The sequence below is a fragment of the Amia ocellicauda genome, chromosome 10 (assembly GCF_036373705.1).
Source record: "Amia ocellicauda isolate fAmiCal2 chromosome 10, fAmiCal2.hap1, whole genome shotgun sequence".
Taxonomy (NCBI): Eukaryota; Metazoa; Chordata; class Actinopteri; order Amiiformes; family Amiidae; genus Amia; species Amia ocellicauda.
Window position 1 is genome coordinate 16,605,803 of NC_089859.1, and position 26,474 is coordinate 16,632,276.

Sequence of the window (26,474 nt, forward strand, 5' to 3'; positions counted from 1 at the left end):
GGGGGGGGGTGATTTAAATCCTGTAGATGTTGAAGAATTGTGTAGGCCCACAACTGACTAGGTTCCTCCCACTCATCTGAGCAGGGATCAGAGTGATGCTGAGTGACAGGGCCCTCTGCTGGAGGGGAGGTTGAGGTGCAACAGGGTGATGCAATAAGAGAGAAGCCTAGACCGACCTATCAAGTGTTTCTGACCCTTTGGTGATTCTGGGACTGGGAATTATTATTCCTTTTGATTCACACACATCTCTGAAGACAGTGCAGGTAATTGTTGTGGCCTTGATTGTGGAATTTTCCTTGTGTCTTGTGTATTTATTTATTTTCATTTTACTAATTGCTTTTCTGCCTTAAGCACAAGATGACATTTAAAATTACTCCAGAACAAGAACTCTCTCCACTTCTTCAGTCTGTAAATACAGTGCATCTCACTCTTCAGTCTGTACATACAGCATGTCTCACTCTTCAGTCTGTACATACAGCATGTCTCACTCTTCAGTCTGTAAGTACAGCATGTCTCACTCTTCAGTCTGTACATACAGCATGTCTCACTCTTCAGTCTGTAAATATAGTGCGTCTCACTCTTCAGTATGTAAATACAGCATGTCTCACTCTTCAGTCTGTACATACAGCATGTCTCACTCTTCAGTCTGTAAATATAGTGCGTCTCACTCTTCAGTATGTAAATACAGCATGTCTCACTCTTCAGTCTGTACATACAGCATGTCTCACTCTTCAGTCTGTACATACAGCATGTCTCACTCTTCAGTCTGTAAGTACAGCATGTCTCACTCTTCAGTCTGTACATACAGCATGTCTCACTCTTCAGTCTGTAAATATAGTGCGTCTCACTCTTCAGTATGTAAATACAGCACGTCTCACTCTTCAGTCTGTACATACAGCATGTCTCACTCTTCAGTCTGTAAATATAGTGCGTCTCACTCTTCAGTATGTAAATACAGCATGTCTCACTCTTCAGTCTGTAAATGTAGTGCGTCTCACTCTTCAGTCTGTAAATACAGCATGTCTCACTCCCACTGCTTGGTGTGTGCCACAGGTAGGGTAGTGCAGAACTGAAGCACAGAAGTAGTTATAAAAGTGCTAAACTACATCAGTAATCAGGAGCACAAGGGGGCACATCAGTTTAATCAGATGATGCACAAAGGTGCTGAGATGTCCAGGAGATGACGTATTACAGATAGTCAGAACAAGTTTGTCTTGAGCAGTGGTCCTGACCTATGTGGGTAGGTTGTGGATAGGATAGAGAGAGAGAGAGGAAGATAGATAGGAATGTGCTTTCAACAACTGCATCGTCTCTTGCCACATCAGTGCTTTTAAACGTTTGCAGTCACTGTACTTTAATAAAGATCAGATTCTTAAAAAAAAAAAATCTTGCAAAACAAGCTTTAAAGACCTGCCTGTATTTATACCCTCTGTCTGTCCTCTCTCTCTTCTTACCTGGGCTGGTTTAGCTGCACAGCGCACCCTGCACCCCTGCTCTGCCACACACCTCCAGGACCCGTCCCCCGTCCCCCAACTACACTGACACTGCCATACCCCTCCACCGTAAGTGATTGTGTGTGTGTGTGTGTGTGTGTGTGTGTATGTGTGTATATGTAGGTGTAAGTTTGTGTGTATGTCCATTTGTCTGTGTGAGTGTGAGTGTATGTGAGTGTGTAAAATAAATCCAGGGATTGGTTATGAGTGGAGAGATCAGTGTTGCAGTGAAGTCAGCGCAGAGCCTGTTATTAGAGAGAAAAACAAACTATAGCCAAAAATAATAAAAGATTTAAAGCTTGACCTGTGGTCAGTGCAAATTAGGTCATCTCTGAGTGCGGCAGAACAAGGTTGAGAGTGTGTGTGTGTGTGTGTGTGTGTGAGAGAGAGAGAGTGTGTGTGTGTGTGTGTGTGTGTGTGTGTGTGAGAGAGAGAGAGACAGTGTGTGTGTGTGTGTGTGTGTGTGTGTGTGTGTGAGAGAGAGAGAGAGAGAGAGAGGTGTGAGGGTGTGAAAGTGAGTGATTGTCTGTGTGGCCAGTCGGTGCCCATGCACCTGTTGAGACCTGCAGTGGATGTCACTCTGTGTTTCTTCCCACAGTTTCCTGTCTCCTCTGCACTGTGTGATCTCCAGGCCCTGGATCTCTTACCCGGAAGCCATTAGCTGAGAATTACACTGCCTGAGGTTTCATCAGTTTTTTTAGGTTTTTTTTAAAGCCACAAACATGTCAATTAACCAGAACAATAAGTTGAAATATGGTTGCATAAAGCATTTACAGACACCTCTCTCAGGGCAGAAAACCAAATCCAAGTGATGTCATTGCCTGCTGTTGGCCATATCTCTCTGGCCCACTGCTGCCCCCACAAAAAACGGGGATAGAGACATAGAGACATCCTCTCTCTCTCCCGGTGAAATCCCCAGATAAACCAGGCAAAGGAGCGCGGCATTTACCATCCAATTGACCCTGAAAGGACATTTAGATTAACCAACAGGCGCCTTCGCAGGGCGTGCATCACTCCTTTTTTGGGACATTGCAATGGGCAACCTTGTGTTACCTGGATGCTCACTGCTCAGGGGTATAGGCCTGCACAGCCTGTCCCATTCGCAGCAGTTAGACTCATGGGGAACAACCACCAATGGAGGTAGACAAAAGTAAATTAGTGAATAGTAAATTATAGGTCATCTGCTGGCTTTCTGTGGCAGCTGTTCTTTCTTTCCCTTTCTGTTTCTCTCTCTCTCACACACACTGTCTCTGTCTCCCTTCCTCTTTCAGTCCTGCATTATGAAGGAAGAACACGCAGGAGGGCAGATGCAAATGCTCTGGTCCCTACTATGTCAAATTATTTAACCTCTCTCCACTCACGCCCCCACTCTCTCTCTCTCTCTCTCTCTCTCTCTCTCTCTCTCTCTCTCTCTCTCCCGCACATTCAGAAATAAATAAATCATCAAAGAATGTACCAGTCAGTGCTATTTAAGCAAAGTGGGGAATTCCAGCTTTCAACTGTTTCAGTTTCCAGATTGACAATGTCCACAACTGCTGCAAATGTTTCTGTTTTTCTGTTTTGTTTTTCGTTTTTTTTCCACTTGCAAGACGTTTGTCTTTCCAACCAGCGTGGCGCAGCCGCTAAGCCAAAGTGTCAGCTGGATCAGTGAGGATGCGAAGCAGTCAGCGGTGACGTCTCCAGTCTGGATCTACTCCTGGCAGCGGTGCAATGTCAACATGTGAGTTATGTTGTCTAACCAATACCTAACCACCCAATGGCGAAGCTTGTTACAAACACCTTAAAGTTTAAAATGCCAAGTGAACACATACATATTGCATACATATATTCATACATACTTATATATATGTACATACACACAGTTCATGTGTACAATAGGCATTGTGGGATCTGTGATGCCTTTCTCTATAGATGCACTGGGGACATTAACTGACAGGCAGAGCAGTTACAGGGCTACCAGGGCTGCAGTCTTGAAGACTCTTGTGTCTCACAGTAATTTTGTGTGTCGTTTTGTGTGGACCTCCCCAGTGCTTTTCAGCTTAAGGTGCAAGTAGTCTGGAGAGGGGTACAGGTGTGTGGAGAGCAAGGGGGTGTACATAAGAACATGGTGTCCTTTATTTTGTGTGTATGTGTGTGTGTGTGTGTATTGCAAAACACATTCTGATTTCATCAATTAAAAAAAAACAGGAAATCTGCATTCCAGAGTAAAAAGTCACAGCACTAGAGCGTATTATATTCACACAATTTTATGAATAGTGATCTACGTATGTGTCTCTCCAATACAGGAGAGGCAGAGTTAAATATAATGTCCTGCAGAGGTGGGAGTGACTGAATATTCACCTGAAGTGAGGTGAGGGAAGCCCAGGTGTGGCCCTGCAGGCATAGTGCATCTGAACCCTTTGACCTTCAGCATTCCACACAATTACGAATCACCTGCCGCTGCTCTTCCTTCTGTCTCTCGCCCCTTCTCTATTTATGTTTTATGTATTCCTTTATTTTTAAGAGCTAAAAATCAGGACATTTTCTTCTTCAGTTTGAGTTTCAGTATATATATATATATATATATATATATATATATATATATTTGTGTGTGTATGTGTGTGTGCATGGGCATTTTATTGCGTGTGATGTGTGTGTGATCACACAGCTCCTTGTGCTGTACCCTCACTATGCTGAGTGTGGGAGTGTGCTGGAAGAGTAGATCGCCCTGCTGCTCCGTTACGACGCAGCCCAATGATGTTGCTCGGTCTCCAGCCCATCTGCAGCTCAGTGTGTGACAGCATTTGCTGACCTGCAGCTCCTAGTACCTCTTCAGTCAAACCTGTACCTGCCCCCCCACCCCTCCTTTAAGGAATGTGCAGAGAGGAGTGTGTGCAGGCTGACGTGTGGCAGCTTGTGTAATTGGGGGGCTCTCTGCCCTGCTCCTCTTCGCTCTGCTGCTGGTTAGGCTCATTGCTACAGAGGGAGACTGGCTTTCTCTGGGCCCGAGCTTCTCACTGCAGATCTCAGACAGCGCAGACTAAAGTGCTGTTTTTGCCTGCGGTCAAATTACTGTTTTGGTAAATGCAGGCAAATGCTTTCTTTTTTTTTTTCTTTTTTTTCACCAGAATTATAGATTCACCGCCGATGCTGTTTTTATTGTAATTATACAGACCATACAATTTAATAGAGAGCGAGGTTAGAGTACTCTTGCTACCTTCTGTTAAATAATCAACATCCTTTTCAAACGTGTGCATAGGTATGTGCATTACTTAACTACAGTTTTGTCTTTGCAAACTGACAGAAAGAAGAGAGGAAAGAGATGTTTAAGCCCCCTTTTCCCAAGCATTCCTCCAGCGGACTCGAAAGACTTCATTCTATTTCCACCTACCTGAAGGTGAGGGCCACCTCCCTGCCGGTGATTGGCTGCAAATCTGTGCCGGGCCGTGATTGGGCGGGGCGCTGTCAATCAGAGGCACGGCGCGGCTGTTCCTGTACTTCAGCACAGGTAAGGCGGCCTGAGTGACAGAGGGAGGGCACTGTTTCAACGGCGCACCTGGATTTGACAAAGGATTGATGCACAGCTATAAGACAGTATTTTGAAGTCTGTGTTTGAATACTTCACATACTATTCCAGAAAATAAACAGAGTCTTTTTGTGTTGTTACACCTTGGAGAGCTATGGCTAGTATAGGACTGGCTATAAACGTGCCCAACACGGAGGAGAATGCCGTTTTCACGCAGCTCAAGCCGGTGCGGATGTCGGGAGGGGACTGCGTGGAGGACTCAGCCGTGTTTGAGGAAGTGAAGCCGGCGGTGAGGACCCCGCTGGAGCTGGCCCAGGTACGCCCCGGGATACTCTCCCACTGTCGCGCCTCGGGTGGGGGGGTGGGGAGCCCCGCTGGGAGGGGTCCGACCGGGAGCGCTGCTGCCCCGCTCCCGCTAAAACCGGCGAGGAAAACGGCGGATTGCGACTGAGAGTGCATGCATTACAGAAGGGCCCTCTTCATACTGTGGCTCTCAAATGTCCCGACCCTTGATGTGCAGGGGTTTATTTAGGTCATATATATCAAAAAGGACATGTTTGGCACTGTAAACAAAGAAAAAAACAATCAGTGGTCTAACGCAACTAAGTGAAAGTGAGAATAAAGTGTATAATCTAGTCCTATATAAACAGACACATTTTAACGAATACACATGCATATTGTAACATTGCGTAAAGCGACTTGTTAAGACACGCTGTCAGCTGCGCCGGCGCGGGCGGGATCGGCTGGCTTGTCCCGATTGTGCTGCACGTTGGCTCGGGTTACTCGTCCCCTCGCATTATCTCGGCTCCGGATCCCAGGAGAAGCTTTTAGTTAAACAACGGGAAAAGCCTCCGGAGCTGGCTAGTTAATCCACAGCTGTCAAAGACACGTCACGCTTCTCAACCCCGAAAGAAAACTAAACGCGAGTCTTATCGTTTGATTTTGAAGAAGAGACGGGATCAGCTCTGGCGGTTATTCCAGGAGCCTAGAGCTTTAAACACGTTTTCACCCTGAGAAGAAGCGCCCGATTCCTCCACATAGTTGACAATGACGTGCAATTGTACAGCTGATGATGAGTGCTCAATTTCAATCTAGAATGTATTCTAATTATTGATTTAATAATAGATTTGGATAATGGATTGTAATTGTACAGTTGTTATTGTACTATTTCTTATTAAAATAATAGCAATTGTTTTTTTTTTTTGTATTATAATTAAGATATTTCTAATTCATACATTTGTACAATTCCAAAGTATTATATTGAAACGATTGCCCTTCCAGTGTGGTATAGTCTTGCATAAATCTGAAAAGGCAAGCTGAAATATTTGAGAGTAGACATGTTACATTTATTTAATAAATATAAGTTACGTTTTGTTTAACATTATCAGGCTGTGGTCATTTATTTCATATTTGCCATTTTTTAAACTATTTTCTCTGTTAACTCTCAGCTAATGTGTTTAACTTTGTTTGCACTTTTTTTCGATACCCATTTCTGAACTTTCAAACTGTTGCGTAATTACAGTATATTCTGTGCTTACGGTATTGCATTTGGTCTTTCACGTCTTCCAGAGCAGTAGATTGTGGTCATGTTTCCGCAGTTGTGCGCAAATGTGCGCTGTGTGCCCGGGGAGGTGAGCGGGAGCGGCGGCAGCGTGTTTGTGGCGCAGTGTTGGCATACAAACACCCAGTGGAAACTGCGCGGCTGCAATGCAAATATGGTCTTACTGTCTGTTAGTTAACTATTTTTTATGTAAGTTTTACTTAATATGATAGAGCAACGTTTTTTTAATATTTTGTATTGTTTCCTACTACTAGTAATCCTTTTATTATTATTATTATAAATAATAATAATTACTGTCGTTTGATATTTACAGTGCCGGATTTGAATTAAGATTTAGTCTACATAATCCGTGTAGTCAGGGTCTATATTTGTTTTAACCACCTGTTTAACACACATCTGTTTGTGTGTGGGAATGTACGTAAACAAATGCATACATACATGTACTATACTTAGCGGTTTGTTGTATAAATGTATCTTCGAATATTCATTCATATTTGTATATTATACACTCGACCCGAATTTGCGTTGTTTTACTGCATTGCAATTAAGGAAATACTCATTTTAATATAATCAAATTAAATCGGTTATGTTCAGCACTGTTACCTAACATAAAAAAATAGCCCTCATGATAGGTAGGTGCCCAAGCAAATGCACATTGAAATGCACTGCACGTTTAGTTGGTGTATTCTATAAATTATTATTATTAATCTGTTATGTCTTAAAAAAATAATAGATGCATTTAATGGATCGTTTCACTAACTGCTCTCTGTTTAGATAAGACTGAAAGACGAAACAATTAAAAAAATAAACCTCAAAATATTTTACTTCCAAACTAAAATAATAATCAAATAAAATAAAAAAATACGAAATTGTACGGATTTTGACAGGTACGATGATGTATTATTAATAGTAATAATATTATAATGAATAGTAGAAGAAGTAGTGTTTATTATGTGCTGACTTTTTTTCGAACACATTTCATCTCTATAAATGAGTTTCCGACTGTGCAATATGTCTTCAATGTTCTTAAAATCGGCGAACTACAAAAATGCGTTTTGTTCTGGCAAGTCTGTGAATCAGATCTGGTGTGCTGGAAAAGCACGTAGACTGAAGAAGTGAACAGTTGACGCCGAGGATGTTTCATTTTGTATACAACACTGTAGTTTTAGACAGTTTTCTTATTTATTTTAAGTTATTATTTTTTAAAACCATTAGACTATGCCGTCTGCGGGAACCGAGGAATGACTGACAGCATTTTTAAAAACGCAGGACACGGATCGAATTGTTAAACCTGACATGTACATTGTGTATTGGTATTTTAAAGTCATTTATTGTTATTTGTTGCTATTATTGTTTTGTTGGAATTATTATTAACCGCAACAGTATTAATTATTATTGGAGCAGGTGAGTGAGTGGCGCGTCAGGTGGCTGACGATTGGAAAGAGGAAGAGGCTTTGGCCGCTGTCCAGCTGTCCAGCCAGCGGAGCCGGATCCGGGCTGGACAGTGTGGTTTGACAGCAGTGCGTCCAGGGGCTGGTGTCCACTGCTGCACACGCACTGTTGCTGTGTAGTGTGGGTGATGTTTCACCTGTGTTGTCACCTGTACTGTCTTAAAGTTGCAATATACGTAAAGTTGTAGTGGGTTTAGCATACAAAAAAACGTCAGAATACAGCGCACTAATGTCTCCGTGTCATGTTGATCCAGTACGTCTTTTTCTTCTGAATAATGGCAGACAAAAATAACACGCACAAGTCTGAGACACGAAATAACTTGTAAAGAATTTACTTCAAAGTCGCACCTTACGCTACTGCATGGATGGGCCACTGGACAAAGCAATTAGCAATCTTGCAGATTTCTTATGGGTTTCCACTTTTCCATGGAATCGCCAATATCTGTAATGAGGTCATCACAATATTAGCTGTAAGTTTTGAGAGTGAAAAAATCGTGTTTATGTAGTGAATGAATATGGTATAATTACACTCCAGTTTGTTTGTGTAAGTAGTTGGCTGTGTGTGTGTGTGTGTGTGTGTGTATATATATATATATATATATATACACACACACACATGCACACACTCCTCCCGTCTTATCTTAATCTACATTAATCTGTGGAAAGGGTAAGAAAATAATTGCTTCACCAAAACAGGCGTTCCTGTACTTTAGAAATTGGTATGTAGTTAGACCTGTTGGGCCAGAATATGGAAAATTGTTTACAGGTGACTTGCTGTGGGCTATTATTAATATTTGTATTATTAAAATTGATGTTATTGTCTTCATTGTCTTGGATGTAGCCAGAAAGACTAAGATAGAAAATCAATTTTAAAATACCCTGCCTCCTGCCATAAGTACAAGCATTATTATTTGGTTGACACCCCTTTTGTCCACAGCAACTTGGGTTCAATCAGAAGCAGTACATAATGACAGCAGTGGGACAGTGACACAACACGGAGTGATGTCACACACAGGAAATCAAACTAACAGTAATGCAGCAATAATGAGAAGCAGCCTGGTGTACAGGATGCCAACAGTATGTACACACACACACCTGTAGAATATTGACTCCCTGTGTAGCTCTTCGTAGGTTCCTGGAAAACTTTTCATTCCTCCACACCAGGACAAGTAGGCCCTCCTCCCCCTCCTGGTTTGTGCTGTGGGAATGTGCCAGAGAGCTCTGCCAGCACGCTCTGTCTTGTGAAGCAGGTTTTTTTTTTTTTGGCGGCTCTGGGTGGTGTTTGAACAGCTGCAGTCGTTGGGGCCATGATAATAAACTGATACAACACAGTGCCACTGCGCAGCTAGCTCCGGTAATCTCCCGTCCCCGTCCCCATCCCCATGCCCACACTCCACTGTACAGTAATGTACATCCGGCTGCAGTTGCACTCTAACTAATTGAGACCCGTGCAGCTGAGGCTGTTGCTGTTGGTGAATCAATTAGGTTTAGTCTAAACTTTTTTTTTTTTTTTTTTTTTTATCATCTTTGAAATCTGAAGATGTGGGAGTAGAGTAGAGTGGAGGGGGGTGGGACTTGGGTGGCCAGGAAGCTTTGTCCTTGTGACCGGCACAGACTGGTATTCCTAGCTGGTGTGAAGGTGTGGAGTCGGCAGTTTTGAAACCCAAAGGAAAAAAAGAGGTAACTCCCTGAGTTCTCCTGAAAGAGTCCTGTACGGTGATGAGATGGTACTCTCTGCATTTCTCTGAAAGACCGAAGTTTTTGGACACAGCCATTAATGAGAGAGAACCTAAAACCCACACACTTTGTTGTTCTCATGATTGCCAGACGCCAAGGGCTCGGATGGCAGAACAAGTATCCATTTAAAAATCTGTAATCGGGAGCTGGCTAGAGTAGAATACAGAGTCGGTCTGTCCGTCTGTCCGTCCCCCAGTGTGTCAGAGCCCAGAGAACTGAAGACCACACCTCCTACGTTTACATGACAAGTACACCGCCAGAACAGTTTCAGTGCAGGTCTGGACCGCTCCAGTCCCTGAGGGCCGCAGTGGGTTCCACTTCTCATTCCTGCTCAGGTTTTAATTACTTTATTGCTTAACTGGAGTAATTCAATTGGAGATTTAATTTAATCGGTCTTAAATCACTTGCTGGTTGAAAAGTACCTACAGCATACCCCGGCCCCCTCCCTTCTACCCCGGGGCAGAGGCCCTGCAGTGGGACAATGTTGTGGTGTGTAGGCTTCTGCTCTGGGTGACAGTCCTGGCCAAGGAGCTCTGTGACCTACAGCAGCTGTTGCAGAGCACAGGAGGCCAGGCCATGTCCCAGCATGCTCTGGGCTCCTTAGGATACCAGCAGCTTCAATCCCATCAGGCCTCTGTGCCATTGCCCCAGGTACTCAGTACCCAGAGCGCGGCCTGGCTGCTTCTCTCATGTCGTTTTATTGTATGGCATTATGAGGTAGGTGTACATTTATCGGTATGAGTAGTAATGGTAGTTAGGTAGTAGTAGTATTGTAGTAGTTTGTGAATTAGTACTGATGATAGTTTCAGTATTATTGCAGTATTTGTACTGGTGGTAACTCAACAGAAGTGAGTTAGTGTGATTTTTGGGAGTATTTAATATCAAATGAAAGCTATTGATGAGATCCATCTAGGCGCAAAAGCACAAATCTGAAGTAAAGAACGATATTGAATACCGAGGTAAAACGACTTCAACCCTTGGGTAAAGTTTTGTTTTTGCCCAATTGTTAGCCCAGTTAAGGATTCAATGAATTAACCCGAGAGCTTCTCTGTCAGTGAAATGAGCAGGAAAGTGGGGCTGCGGGACCAAGGCAGGAGAGCCATGGCTGAAGAGCACGATGCTGCCCTGGGCACAGGCCCCGCTCTGTGGGGAAGCTACAGCATGCGGGGTCAGGCAGGGAGTGCATGTGGGATGATGTGTAGGATGTGGAATGGGATCGATACATCTCTGTACATATTTCTCATGGGAGAGAGAAAAAATCGTCTGCAAGAAGTAGTTACACAGGATCTCTGGGAAAAGGTCGCATCCACCTCCATGGCGGGCCCGGCGATCTGGGATCCATGAGATTTTAACCATGAACTTTTACGTGTTTTTACGAGCGAGAAAAAATGACCCATTAGTCCTTAAAATTTCCATTGAATACCAGGGTGTTTCTCAGTGGTGTACAGTACAGGGTGTGGTAAGGTCTCTGATTGAGTGGTCATCTTCAGGGACTGACTGACTGTTACTCAACCCGTCCCTCCTGGGCGAAGAGTTTCAACTGAGAGGGAGATTATGCTGCAATGAAATCAGGCTTTCGCTCGAGTGCAGTAGGAGAGCTCTTATCTGCAGTGACCAAGCTATTTCTGCCCTCGTTTGATTAACGGCATTCCAAATATAGACTGTGGAATTGCAGTGCTAACCCTTATGATTCCCCCCTTTGATTTGCAGTGGAAATCAGCACAAAGGAATTCGCTTTTATTATTAATTTATGTATTTTGCCATGGGTACCGCAGCCCTGACGTGTAAGTGGAGCTGACTAACCATCTTAAAAAAAAAAAAAAAAAAAAAAAAAAGTTTTTCTTGACTTGCTCTAGTGGGATCCCTGTGTGTTTGCTCAGTAAGAGGCCTTCAGTCCAGGCCAGATTGTGCAGGCAGGGAAAAGCAGAGATTTCTGGTGTTGCCTGTACTGCTGTGGAAAGTATCGGTAAAAAAAAAAAGTATTTGATCCCCTGCTGATTTTGTACGTTTGCCCACTGACAAAGAAATGATCAGTCTATAATTTTAATGGTAGGTGTATTTTAACAGTGAGAGACAGAATAACAACAAAAAAATCCAGAAAAACACATTTCGAAAAAGTTATAAATTGATTTGCATGTTAATGAGGGAAATAAGTATTTGATCCCCTATCAATCAGCAAGATTTCTGGCTCCCAGGTGACTTTTATACAGGTAACGAGCTGAGATTACGAGCACTCTCTTAAAGGGAGTGCTCCTAATCTCAGCTCGTTACCTGTATAAAAGACACCTGTCCACAGAAGCAATCAATCAATCAGATTCCAAACTCTCCACCATGGCCAAGACCAAAGAGCTGTCCAAGGATGTCAGGGACAAGATTGTAGACCTACACAAGGCTGGAATGGGCTACAAGACCATCGCCAAGCAGCTTGGTGAGAAGGTGACAACAGTTGGTGCGATTATTCGCAAATGGAAGAAACACAAAATAACTGTCAGTCTCCCTCGGTCTGGGGCTCCATGCAAGATCTCACCTCGTGGAGTTTCAATGATCATGAGAACGGTGAGGAATCAGCCCAGAACTACACGGGAGGATCTTGTTAATGATCTCAAGGCAGCTGGGACCACAGTCACCAAGAAAACAATTGGTAACACTACGCCGTGAAGGACTGAAATCCCGTCTGAAGTTTGCCAATGAACATCTGAATGATTCAGAGGAGAACTGGGTGAAAGTGTTGTGGTCAGATGAGACCAAAATCGAGCTCTTTGGCATCAACTCAACTCACCCTGTTTGGAGGAGGAAGAATGCTGCCTATGACCCCAAGAACAACATCTCCACCGTCAAACATGGAGGTGGAGACATTATGCTTTGGGGGTGTTTTTCTGCTAAGGGGACAGGACAACTGCACCGCATCAAAGGAACCTCCTTCCCTCAGCCAGGGCATTGAAAATGGGTCGTGGATGGGTATTCCAGCAGGGGTCAAATACTTATATCCCTCATTAACATGCAAATCAATGTATAACTTTTTTGAAATGCGTTTTTCTGGATTTTGTTGTTGTTATTCTGTCTCCCACTGTTTAAATACACCTACCATTAAAATTATAGACTTATCATTTCTTTATCAGTGGGCAAACGTACAAAATCAGCAGGGGATCAAATAGTTTTTTCCCCTCACTGTACCTTCAGGCTCTGCTTTAAACCCTGGCTAGCCATTAAATGGCTCGTTACAGCTTCCTTTGATCAGCCCTGTTATAATGTACAACTGAGATACAGGATGTACTGGGGAAATGTGTGCATTTAAGTAAGAGCCGACCCCCAACCCCCAGAACTTTCTGGTCTTCAGGTTGCTTGTTGGGTAAGTTATACTGCCTGGAGGGGAGGCAACCATTAGGCCTGGGCCAACAGCCAGGTTTACAACCGTCTGTCATCCTAGAGGAGATCTTGTTTTTCTCTCCTCTGTGCCTAATGGATTTTTTCTTCACCTTGTATTCGTTGTTTTAAACTGTGAAGTGCTGTGTGGCTACCTTGCAAAGGATACTATAGTACATTTAAAATGGCTTGATTGATTGGCTGTTTAATACCTATTTATGTGGAATCCAGCAGGATCCCTCTGTAAGGAACGCCTTACACTGGAGGACTGTTTAGTGGGCGGGGTAACTTTGTAAAGTTCAGGAAGGCAAACTTTTAAACAAACTGCGTGTCTTGCTGGTGCCGCCGCCTAACGTCTGTCTTGACCTGACCTCAGGCGGCAGGGAAATGTCATTAAGTAGCTGTGCGAGCAGCTAGTGTTAATAGCTTTCTTGTGTGGAATGCGATATTGATGCGCCCTGGAGCTGCCTTTGTTACAGATGTATCAGTAGCGAGGAAGTTGTGAACCGAGTGGCGGCTGGTGCAGGGTGGGGTGACGAGGAGCTCCCCAGAGATTGCACACATCTTATTGTTTTAATCATCCATTCTCCTAACGCAGAGGTTTTAAACGTTTTTAAAGCAACTGCTCCATTGCGTCAGTCCCTCTCGACAGCCCGCTGAACTGTGGGAGTTGTGCGTGCCGGAGAGGGGCTGTCAAGGGATGGTGCTAGATTTTACAAAGAAAAGGAGTTTATAACCCCCTGTGGCAGGTGCCCTTTGGTTGACGATCACTGTGTCCTTATCGCTATCCGTGAGATAATTTGTGTGTGTTTCCCTCGGCGTTTTAGCGCTCCGAAACCAAAACACCTGAATAAAAATAGATGCTTATCTCTCCTTTTTTTTTTTTTTTTTAACCAGAAGTCATAAACATCCCTGAGGTTTCAAAGGTTTTGTTTTCTCTGTTGTCTCGGATAATTTGTATGGGGGCTCCGGTCATGGCTGGCTACAGTTGCAGATACATTTTTCATGCATCGTATAGAAAGCAGTACATATCAAGGAAAACATTCGGGTTGAAAACGCACTGGTGACCCTCCCGCACACATTATTGATCGATTTGTGAGTGTGTGTGTGTGTTGGCTGAACTCTGCCCTGCCCAGCGTGTGGCCGATTCATTATTTCACTATTCTTCATGGGTTATTATCGTACTGTCAGGCAAGTGCTAATAATTAAGGTGTGGGGTAGGGACATTAATTGGCAGCACTGTATGCCCACTCCACCCCCAGTAATGCATGTTTAAAAAAATAATAATGTACAAATAAAATAATAATTTTTGAGTTTTGTTTCCGTCTTGGCTTACCTTTTCCTGTACTTTAATGCATAACAAGGTGGCTGTAAATGTGGATAACTGATTAACAGAGCTGGAGGCACAGATCAAACGCAAGCTAGAACTGCAATCAAATAGTTCCAGTCCAGCTTAGGGGGGTGAGGGGTGCTAGACACCCTAACCTTCAGCCTGGACTAGCTTGGACTGGAATAGTATTGATGATGATTCTGATATATTTTTAGAGTGCTGTACTGGTTGCTGCAGATTCCAGTGTTATGTCTGTCTGGTTTTGCATAAAATCATAAATTATCTTAATAAAAAAAAAAAAAAGTTTAAGTTCTTTAAACACGAACTCGGTGTGTAGAAGGATTTGCAGTGTGCGTTTCAAAACAGCGCCGGGGTGCCACAGAGTGGGTACACACATCTGCTGTTTGATTAAGCAGAGTATTGCAAACATTAATGAAAAGCAGTGTTGCTCCTGTTGATTTTGCAGTGTTTTGTTTGGGTTTCATGTGGCCAGCAGCAACGGTGGGGCTGGGTCCATGTGATGTGCGTAGCAGGACTGAGCAGACCCACACTTCATTTGCCGCGACCACTCGTGAGAGCAGATCCCCAGTCCAAAAGACTTTTGACCAGAGCTGGGTTTTATATAGTTACCTTTCAGTTAGCAACTGCTATAGACCTGGAGGCTGACCTGGAGGTTACATGAACTTGTTAATGTAATGACTCCAATTAAGTAATTAAGACCCAAGGCAGGATCAAAGTTGTGTGAAGGTCACAGGAGCTGCTGTCTCCTGCCTCACAGCCATGTCCTCTGGGTTCGATGTGTTCCTCCCTTTTGCTCCAGCACTGGTAGATTGCTGTGTAATAATTCAGTGTTTTCCTGTTCACTGGTTTTCGATATACATTTTTGTTGTTTTTTAAAATCCGTGTTTACTGTTGATATGCTGTGTGTATATATACATTTATATAGAGATCTCTTAGCAGTGGCCTCAGGGCATGCAGGGATGGAACTAGCAATGAATGCAAACAACAAGCAAGAGATTACAGAAACAATGTTTATTTATTTATTTTATTTATTTAAGCCCAAATTATACTGAATTGTTACTGTGCTGCTGCGTAGCCGATGAGAGATAAGATGCCCAATAAGAATTAGTATCAAGATGTAGTTTTGTCAAGAAAATAAAGTTTGCGTGCCACCAAGTTTCATGTGCACTAATAGAGCGCAATGTTACTATTTGCATCTGAAGAATTAAGATTACATTAATTACAGCATGATTTATTTCCACAACTCTTAAAAGCCAGGGAATTCAATCAAAGCATCTTTACTGGGTGGTAGCTGCTGTTGCTGTATGGCTTTCTAGAAAAACCTGCTTGCCGCTCTGTTGTAAAGGTCAGTGTCTGCTGTTTGCTTTGTTCCTTTTTAACGTTTTTTGTTTTGTTTTTCTACTTTTTTGTTTTTATCATTTCATTTTTGTTTGATCTTTTTCTTGGTTCACAGCCCGACCAGTTCTCTAGATGTTTCTACAGTGATGCAACATGCTCGGATAATGTGCAGGAATGTCATCCACATATGCAGAAACCTTATGGCACGCAATATCCCCTTGGTTGTTCTAACTAGGAAAGCCTGCCTTCCCCAGATACTGCAGCTGTAGATTATCTGAATTTGAAGGGGAAAAAAAACAAAACAAAAAAATTGTCTTAAATGAATTGTGAATCTTTGACCAGCTTTGTAAAATCAGGTCCCATCTTTACTTCTTCACCAGTTCAAATCTCCGACCCAAACGACTGTCCTTCTAGACAAGGAGATGGAGGTGTGGGGAAGATGCTTGACAATTTAGATTTTGAACTGCTGTAAAATTTTCCCAAATGGACAGAGCTGCTCCTGATGTGAGACCCAGTGGGGCTCAGGCCTCAAAGGCAGATCCACTGAGGCATGGGGCTCCCTTAAGGAGCAGCACTGCCTGTTTGGGGTGGAGTTGCAGGTAGCTGAAGCCCTGACCTGTGTTCTGACCCCCGCTTCTTTCTCTCTCTGGAGAAAAGCAGGAGCTCTCCAAGTGTTTCCTCAGGAATGCACAGAATGGAGAGGAGGGAGGGGCGGGATGGGGGTGTACTGGTACTACCATCCAGCCTCCCACATGAGCCAACCATCTCTCGCACGAACGTGCATACACACATTCGCAGTGGGCCCAGTCAAGACCAAAGTATTTCTATGAGGGAGACCGCCTGACCATCTTCCAGGTGTTGCAACTTTACCATTCTAAAATCCCTGCCCCCCTCCGTTGGCAATTTTTAACCGAGCCCCCCCTCACCCCACTCTCTCTTCCCGCCAGAGGGGTCCTCCAGGCTCTGACTGGAAACCGCTTCCACAGGTTGTCAGTTGGCAGTTGTGTAGTGGGAGGTGGGAAATGGCATCCAGTTTGGAATCTTTTCTGCTTCTCTGATTATTTACCATTCCTAGGTTGGAGGTTAGGGGGCCCAACCCAGACACGTGCACACACATTCACTGACTCGCAAGTACAAATATGTCGTGTTCAAGAACTGTTATACACAACATATGCCTCTGTGAAGATGGGAGGGGCAGGGTTTTCAACAACTACTCACGCCCACACACTCGCACGAATGCGAACACTTACACACGCGACCTACAGTCACCAGATCTTACCTGTTTCATGAGGTGGATTGACAAAAATACTACTAATAATAATAATAATCAAGAGAAAGTTGTATTAATTTTCCTCTCTGTCTCCCAAGCAGACGTGCTCGGAGCTGGATAAGTACCTGCTGCATAGTGCCTCCCCGCCGGCACCCGCTGTAACCGACAGGAAGTACCGGCGGGAGAGCGCATCGGTGGTGGACGAGTACTTCTCGGAGGAGAAGCCAGCGCCCTACAGCGTCAACATCAATGTCATCCTGCCCAACACCACACACCTGCGCACCGGGCTGTACCGGCCCAACAAGCCCACCGCCCATATCAAGACAGAACCCGGGCTGGAGCCCCCGCCCCCCGTGCAGACGCTGCCCGGGTTCACCTCGGTGTTCAATGTCCCCCAGACAGTCAACAACCTCTTCATCAAGCAGGACCACAGCATGACCAACGACGACCTCCACATCGGACCCCAGCAGCCCCAAGTCTACCAGCTACCCGTCAGCAGCAATGACATCACAATGCCCCTGTCTGGCCCAGGCAGCCAATCCGGGAGCGGGAGCAGTGGTATCGGTAGCACCAGCAGCACGACCATGCACACGCTCAGCTGCGTCACCATGTCGAGCGGAGTCGGAGGCTCCCTCAAGACCTTCCATGGACCCATGAGGACCCAGGGTGGCTTTGTCATGCCCGAACAGTTTTACCACACCCAGTCTCTCAGCCTGCCCCCGTCACCCCCAAACTCTCAGCCTGGCAGCCCAGAGAACCAGCCTGGTGAGCTCATCAATACCATTTCTCCTCCACCCCCTTACCAGCCCCAACTGAAGTTGATGTCGGCTCCCTCCCAAATGCACCCCCACTTGGTGCTGATGCCCTCCCATGGGCAGGGGACCCTTAGTGGGCCCCGCTACAACCGCCGCAACAACCCCGAGCTGGAGAAGAGGAGGATCCACCACTGTGACTTCCCAGGTAGGCAGCTGTGGGGAGACTGGGAAGGGACAGGGAGAGAGGGGAGAGACTGGGGGGACTGACGTGGGAAAAATGGATAGCAAAGGAAAGAGAAGAGGCGGAGTAGAGGTAATGGGAGGTTGGGAACGGGGAAGGGGTGGGGCTGTTGCAGTGAGAGGATCCCTATGCAAGGAGTGTTTTCCTTTTGAATTAGATGTGGTGGTGGTGGTGGTGGTGGTGGTTGCGTTTGTTGGTTGTTCAAAACATTCTGGGTGCTGTAGTGTGTGGCATCAGGGGACATCCCTTCCCACGGCAGTGAGAGAGGCAGCCCTGGCACCAAGCTACACTCATACCATCTTCCCACTGACATGCAGCCAGCTGAGGAATGAACAGTTTGTGTTTTCCCTGATTTTTTTTGTTTTTTGTTTTTGCAGGATGCTCCAAAGTTTACACCAAGAGTTCACATTTGAAGGCACATCAAAGAACACATACAGGTAAGGGAATGGAGAGATGGACAGGAATCGAGTGCTGTGACTTTTTGGCACATCACACAGAATTGCTTTTAAAGCACTTACATTTTTGTTTGTTTTAATTCTAAAACCTAACAGGGCAGGGGGATAGGCACAGGAGGCCACTGTTGCTTTGTGTTGTGTACCTGCATCTGTCAGTGTTGTGTGTTGTGGGGGTTCAAGGGAGTCGGGGGGGCTGGTCTGAGAGGAGCTGCTGAGCCTGTAGCTGTGATTTTCCAAGATGGGAGGGGGGTGGGAACAGAGAAGAAGAAGGTGGGGGGTAGTGGATTGCTCTAATTCTATCAGTTTTGTTTCCCAACTCCAACGCATGTCCTCACATGCCCGCAGACAGCCAGACTGGGCCATTGCGCAGTGCGGAGGCTGTTAATGCCTCAGCCAAGAAAAACCTGTTCTTCCTGACCGTCTCGCGCACGGCCTGCTGGCTCGTTGGAGGGCGGGGGGGGGGGGTCTTGCAGTGCTTCCAACAGGTGAAACTGAGCTGCATTCCGGGGGCAGAGTGACAAACAGCGAGGCTAGAGTGTGGAGTGTGCCCTGCAGCCCAGCCAAATCTCATTATAGTGCATTGTTCACTGGTCATTAAAATTGAAATCCAGCACAGTCCTCAGGGACGCCCAGAATAAACACACAGGCATGGGCTATTGTATACTAAGTAACCAGGGGAGTTGCAGGGAGAGGGGGAAGGGTTGTGGAGGTTTCAGTGGGTTTTCGGCAATCACAGCCATGGCACTGAGTGACAGAGGGAGACTCGGGGCTCACTGGTTGTCACACAGGTGACATCGCTCACCTAGACATGCAAGGGTGAGTGGGCAAGAACCTTGTCAGGGACTGCATTGATTTTTTGTTGTAATACAGTGTGGGGAACTGTTTAGAGCGGTGTAGAGTGGATTGTGTAGCAATGAGTAGAGGGTTTTTCACCCATTTGCGGTGGTGTGAATCCGGTGCTGGGAGGTGTCTCACTGATAACATTTCTGAGACGAGGTCTGAACCCATAGGCCATGCGAGGCAGCAAGGCACAGAAGTGTGGGCAGGACACCACTGTCTTCAGGAATGCGACCATTGTTCCGAGTCACACAGCATGGGGAGCATGGGCACCAAGTTCGGACAGGTCGGCTGGCCCCACTACACACATGCACGCGCACACACGGGGGGGCGGGGGGGAAGATGAAGTAGAATAAGAAGGAAAAAAAAAAAAAAGCAGAGTAAATGTGAGTGAAGAGAGACACCACATCCTCTGGAGCAGCAGAGATTCCTTTGGGCTGTCTAAGTTCAGAGTTTGCTGACCTGTGCTGTGTGAGGTCTAACTTTCAACAACAAGGGCCCGCCAGTCATAACCCACCACACAGCATTGGTAACAATCAGGAATCCTCTTGCCTTCCCCAGGCCTGCAAGGCTCTCCCCAGTGTGTGATAATGTAACGTTGGAAATACTGTATTTTGATTACAGTGTACACTTCTAAACCACCTGGGATAAGAGCATCTGCCAAATAAACTGATAAAAATCTAGATAGACTAGATAGATTAATAAATACATTAGTATAGATACACTGAACGATAAAGAGATGGCTCCTAGTGTAATGCGTGGTTTACATGTGTGAGGCGTGGTTTCTTGTTTTTTGAGGCAATCGACAGGGTTGTTCTGCTGGGGAGGGGTTTCCATCAGCACACATTGCGCACAGTGAACGCACCACTCAGGTATACTCGGAATGCAGTATCTTGCGCCTTCACCGCAATGTGAGATATCTCCTCCAAGAGTATTTTTAGCACTGTGGTGGCGGCCCTTCAGATTTACACCTGGATACTGTGCTCGAGGGGAGAGCATGAAAGAGAGTGAAAGGGAGATGCAGAGAGCAAGCCTGAGGTGCTTTCTAATAAGACTCAAACCAAAGCCTGCAGGAAGGTGTTGCAATGGCCTGTTTGTTCATATATAACAGGCGATGGTGCATATGATGCATGTGGATGATGTGGCAGAGCTGGTTTGCAGTGCCAGTGCAGTGGGTTTGGAGGGCTGCATTGGCACTGGGCACCATTCAGAGCAGTGCAGTCCGTGCCGCAGCCCTGCCCGTACTGGCTCCTGCTTATTGGAGGTCAGTTTGCTTAAGTGGATCACATCTGGCCAGTGAGGGGGTTCAGGCAGGCATCCAGTGGGCCACTGCTAATCAAATTAATAGTTTTGTAGCATTCATTTTAGCTGAGAGAGGGGTAGTGTCACATATAAGGGACTGATTTGATTTCGAGTGTGTGTGTGTGTGTGTGTGTGTTGATCATTTAGCTTTTTGCAGACTTCTTGAGCATTTGTATGTGTGTGTGTGTTGACTACAGAATTACACAACTGATTGCAGAGTTGTATCCCTCCCTTTACAAACACTGGCAGCCGATACAGGACCAAGCAGCATGAAAAGGGGGGGGGGGTAAAAATTTTTTTATTGGAGGAGCAGTTTATGAGTGTCCTGAAAGCAGGAAGGCCCACTGTACTGTTTGCACACATTCAGTTACAGCTGAGAGGCAATAAAAAGTGCATGAAAGCCTGAGGGGGGGAGGGCAGGGCTACACACACAGTGTTGGCTCACAGTCCACTGCAAAATATGAAGATATCACCACACAAAGAGCACTGCCAGCCCTGTCTGAGCGACTGCTCTTATACGTGCCATCTATTTGACAATATACTTGAAATCCATGTGGTGTTGCTGCCGGGCAGCGTGCGGGCAGCAGCAACGCGATCAGGCCTGCTGAGATTGGGTTCCGATGAGACCACAGAGAAAATGTCACGCTGGTGGGGCCCCCTGCCAGGTGGGGGGGTGGCAATCGATCCTGCGTCAGCTCATCAGGGGAGTGAAAAACAAGTTTTCGTGCCATTGAGTGCTCCCTTATCTGGCGCTGTGTTTGCAGAGACTGCGATAAGACCTGGCGGGTGAGGCAATACCATTGACCCCTCCAACACCAGCGCTAAACCAAACACACCTGTTGGTACCCCCCCCCCCCCCAACATACACATACACACTCCAACACTGCCTCTCCACACACAACAAGGGTGCATGGGGTGCAAAGGGGCTACAAGGATACTGCTATACACACATTTGCACACAATTTTGCTTTACTGGATGAGAGGAACTGAGAGGGAGAGAAGGGGGACTGGGAGGGACAGAGAGAGAGCGATAGAGAAGGGGAAAAAAACACTGTACCGCGGTCTTCATTGCTAGGGCAGGAGAATATATTACAACCTATGAGTCCAGAGAATCTTAGACCGGGGGAGAGGGGGTGCAGTTCTTGAGGTAGTCAGAGGAGGTGCTTTGTGGCAGTGTGTAAAGAGAGGTCCTCGGAGGACTGTGTGCTGAGGGGTGTTGTGCTTGGCGGTAATCCGATGCTGCTGTTTTTTCATCTGAAAGACCTGAAATTCCAGTTCCATCCTTAATACAGTTTGAGACATTGAGCTCCAGGAATAGCTCTGCACTAGCCCCCACATACACAAAAGCACACTTGAGCTGACCCTGTCTTGCCCTCCCCCACCACACTGCATATATCAACAAGTGTTAAAAACATCCTCTGAGAGATTCCCAGCCACTTCCAGATAATGTGCCCTGGCTATACATGGTTTATATTTATTTTTAAATAAATGGCTTTTCAGATTTGTATATATTTTTTACTTTTTAAAATTTGGATCACCCCAACAATTGTATTATTGTTTTAAGTTTTAGAATCACCAATTGTGCTAATGCATTTCAGCTCATCACCATGTCCCCCACCACCCACCAGTCATTTTACACCCTCTTGCTGAACTGCAAACCTGCGGGCGCCCAAGTAGCTGGTAGGGGATGCTCATTAGCAACGAGTTGAGAAACCTGGACGATTTAGGCGGCGCTAGGCCAGTTGTGTTTTCTCGGCTCATAGGGCTCAGTCTGCGCTTTTACTGACTGATTTTAACAATATAGAGTGCTTGGTAACTTGACTGCTGTTAGTGCATGCAAAAGGCATACTTTTGAAATGCAGTCACTGTTGTAAACATACACAGTTCTAACATGTTTTACGTTGTATCTTTGTTTCTATGCCAGCAAGTTGGAAAATGTAAAGCCGTCCCACTGCCCCCCCCTTTCATCTGCACATCCTGTCCAAAGCCCCCCTAAAAAGCCTCAATCAATTAGCTTTCTCTTTGAGTGTCAGCCAGGAGAAAGGTAAATATTTGGGGTCAGAAAGTCTTCAGGTTCCCTGCTCCCCCCATCTCTCTAGCTCAGTGCCAATGCTAATATTTGTCAGCCACACCCTAACACCATGTGTCTACACAGTTTAAAAAGCTCGGCCCCTTTCTCTTTTTTTCTCCATCCCTGAGAGAGAGAGAGAGAGAGAGAGAGAGAGAGAGATATGTCCGGTGTGGCAGAGGGCCTGTTGCTGTGCTTGGTGCGTTACAGTCAGGGTTGAGTCAGGACTGCAGTGGTGGATGGTGCACGTGCTGTTAAAGGTGTGGACTCCTCACTTGTGCCCCAGCCCACATTCTCAACCAATGTGTCATCTGCCTTCTTTTCAGGCAGAGGAAAATGTTGGTTGGACTGGGGATTAGACTTAACACTCTTGCCAGAACAGCCAGAGCCTGTTGCCCCTTCTTAGGCCCTGAGCAGGAGAGGGATAAAGCAGAAGTTGAAGTGTAGAGATTCCCTGGAGCTGAGTGAATGTGTCAGAGTGGCAGCCCTGTGGACCCATTCCCAATGTGTCCATGGAACGGACGTTGCTGTTCCCTGGAGCTCCTGCTGATTTCCACTGGCATTTTTTTTTGTGCGGACTCTGAAGAACTCCCTGCTGTCAGTTTGTTGCATCTCTTTCTCCTCTCTCCTTTACACCTGGGCATTTCTTATTTTATGTATTATTATTATTTTATTAAATAATATTCACCTAGTTTGGGAATATTTATTGCAGTACAGAAGAAAGTGCCTCTCTGTCTCCACCTCACAGTGACCACAGTGCCTGTCCCCTGGGTGTCGAGCTGATTCTATGGCCAGGCTGTGTTTACGGAGTTTGTACACGCTCCGTACTTGGTTGTGCTTGGGTTCTCTGTCTGAGTTCTGGAGTGTGTGAACTGGAATTCTTAGTGTACAACGTGGAGTATGTCATGACTGGAATGGTGGATTTTATTCCCCCCCCCGCCCCCCCCGGTAAATTTCCGTGGAATCACAATGAAACTGCCGCTCGTTCTAATCGCTCCAGTTACGCAGTTTGTTTACATACGAAAATGAACACAATTGCTGTGGAAACCGCAGGCATGTACCCATTTGCTTTCTGTATGGCTGGCAAAGCAAGTAACTGCAGGCTTTTGTGCCATCCTTTCCTGTTCTGACGATTGTCTGTGTTTATCTTGCACTGTGGCTGAATTCCATGCAGCCTCATCGATACCTGGGGTGAGTGCTTTGGCTAATCCAGCTGTGGAGGAGGAGGTGGGAGGGGGGTGTTGACATGATTAATACAGTAACTGTAAGAAGCAGGAAATGTATACTGGTTAAAAGAAAAAGAGATTTCCAATAATAGCATACATAATAATGCAAATCTAAAGCAGGGTATATAGGTAATTCATTAGTACTACCCTGCAACGTGCGTCTCCCCAGCCCTCTTGTTGTTCTTGTTATCGGGGTCGGCAGAGGTGCAGCTGTACCCGCTGCCGTGTTCGCCCGTGCGGTTTCCGAGTGTGTCCCAGCCATGACTGTGTAGGGAGCTGGCTCTGGCTCTGGGCTGTACTCCCTGTTGTGTGTCTTCAACACATATGTAAGCCTTGTGTGTGACATCTGATGCACATGTGTGGTCCTAGTTCATGGTTAACTCCATTCCTGCCCTGTGTTTAACCCATGGTTAATGCATTTGACCAGTAAGTGTCCCATATATGACCTGTGTGTGACCCATGTGTTTCCTGTGTGTGTGTGTGTGTGTTGCAGGGGAGAAGCCGTACCGCTGCAGCTGGGAGGGCTGTGACTGGCGGTTTGCGCGCTCGGACGAGCTGACACGCCACTACCGCAAGCACACTGGCGCCAAGCCCTTCAAGTGCATGTCCTGCGGCCGCTGCTTCTCGCGCTCTGACCACCTCGCCCTGCACATGAAACGCCACCAGAACTAAAGAGTGCTGCCTGCACCCCCCACAGCACCCCAAATGACTTTCTCTCTCTCTCCTCGCCTGCAAGCCGTTCTCATTCATATTATAAATTATATTGTATATATTTTTTTAAAACAACCTTAAGATCAAAACTATTGTTTGTGTATATATACACACACATGCATACAAACTACAACTCAGCTGCATAAACAAAACAAGGTATGGTTCTTCCAAAGGGGAGTGATTACTGCTGATCGAGGTGTGTGTGTGTATATAAAATATAATATCTTCATGTATGTCTGTATGCCAAGATCACAAGGAATGTACCTCCCTATAGCCTCCTTGACTGCAGATTTCCCAGTCAACTGGAAGATCTAGAGCATTCGCAGACATTGTGCTGAGGTGGCGGTGGCTGTGGATGCTCATCTCTCTGCCTTCCTCTGCTGCAAGCCCACCCCCCTCCGACACCCACAGTGGTGTCAGCCTGACCCTCCTAGATCGCTCTCTTGCCTGTGCGTCTGCAGGACTGAAGTGTGGCAGGGCGAGGGGCCAATTGACTGAGAAGCTGTGCTGTGGTGCCTGCTCCTCTCCCTCTGCTCTCCCAGCAAAACCTCTAAAATTGCCAAAACAAATCTCAAATACATGTGTTTGTATATATGTGTACTTATTTCTGTGTTGATATGCGAGATGCAGGTTTTGCAACAACCTTATAAAATGTAAAAAATCTAATTTTGCATCTGGAGATCAGGAGCAGTGCAGCCTGGGCAGTGATGGTTGTGGACAGCGCGCACCCACACGGGTGGGGAGTTCAGGGGTCCGCTGCCTTTGACGAACAACCACTTTCTAATTGTATAGCCTGAGATTCGGCTACTCAACTTCACATCTATTGTATATACAGTATTTAAAATTATTATTAATAATAATAATGGTAGTTTCAAGTTTAATGCAAAAAACACTGCACTTCTAGGAAGCACAGACTGTTTTAGTGACTGCAGACTTATAGCAATGTGTGGTGGGGGTGTGGATACAGTGGAGTGCAGTACTGTATTGTTCCTCTGTAAGGTTCTCGGTCTGATGCCTGGAAGAGTCCCAGTTCTACTGCTGTATATAGTCTCTGCTGTTGAGAGGAACTGGGGGCTCTTGGGGGCCACATCTCTCCGCGAGGTCCAACCTTTTTTAAGCACAGACAAATCCATAAATGAATGAAAATAAAATCTCTGTAAATATTGTAGTTTTAGAAAAAGGAAAAAAAGACACGTTTGTAAATATTTTGTTCATTTTGATTAGCAAATGATCGACTGATGTTTGTACTCTGAACAAAGGGGGTGGGGGGGTTGTAATGATGTCATTCGTTTTTTGGAGGGTGGCAGAGCGTCTTTTTTTTTTTTTTACCTTTTCTCACTCGTGTGCGTTAGTATGTTTTTGATCATTTGCAAACGACAAATCAATTTCTGTGCACATAATTCCAGCCTGAACAACAATGTTTTCTGTTTTTTGTTTGTTTTGTGTGTGCCTGCAAGAGAGGAAAAAACCCACTCGTGTACATAAACAACAACAACAATAAAGAGTTTATAGAGCTCTGGAGGTGGTGTGGTTTGTTCAATGAGATTGCACCTGGTGGCAAGGAAGTGTAGAGCAGGGCCTTCTCACTCGGTTTCTGCAGCAACTCAAGCTCTCGGGTCCTTATCTGCCCCACTGAATTGAACAATTATATCTACAGAACACGGCAGAAGGTAAATATTTTTGCCTAGACTCGCTGGACTGAGGGAATGATGACCTGGCCAAAGTGGATGAGACCACTGGAACCAGTGGAACCTAGAACCCCGACCCCTAGATGCAATTAGCTGTGGCGTTGGGTAGAGGAGGGATGCAA

The 26,474-nt window shown here is 45.6% G+C and overlaps 1 protein-coding gene across 2 annotated transcripts; it reads left to right on the forward strand.

The window, feature by feature from the left end:
• Nucleotides 1-4,970: 4,970 nt before the first annotated feature.
• Nucleotides 4,971-26,183, forward strand: klf5l (Kruppel like factor 5 like). Of its 2 annotated transcripts, none has more exons than XM_066715271.1 (4): nucleotides 4,971-5,314; nucleotides 17,168-18,029; nucleotides 18,443-18,502; nucleotides 24,447-26,183. In XM_066715271.1, the coding sequence occupies exons 1-4, from the start codon at nucleotides 5,153-5,155 to the stop codon at nucleotides 24,623-24,625; spliced, it is 1,263 nt and encodes a 420-aa protein (XP_066571368.1). In that variant the 5' UTR covers nucleotides 4,971-5,152; the 3' UTR covers nucleotides 24,626-26,183. The 2 variants fall into 2 exon arrangements, with proteins under 2 accessions (XP_066571368.1, XP_066571369.1); XM_066715272.1 differs by having other exon boundaries at nucleotides 4,972-5,314; nucleotides 17,171-18,029.
• The last annotated feature ends 291 nt before the right edge of the window (nucleotides 26,184-26,474 follow it).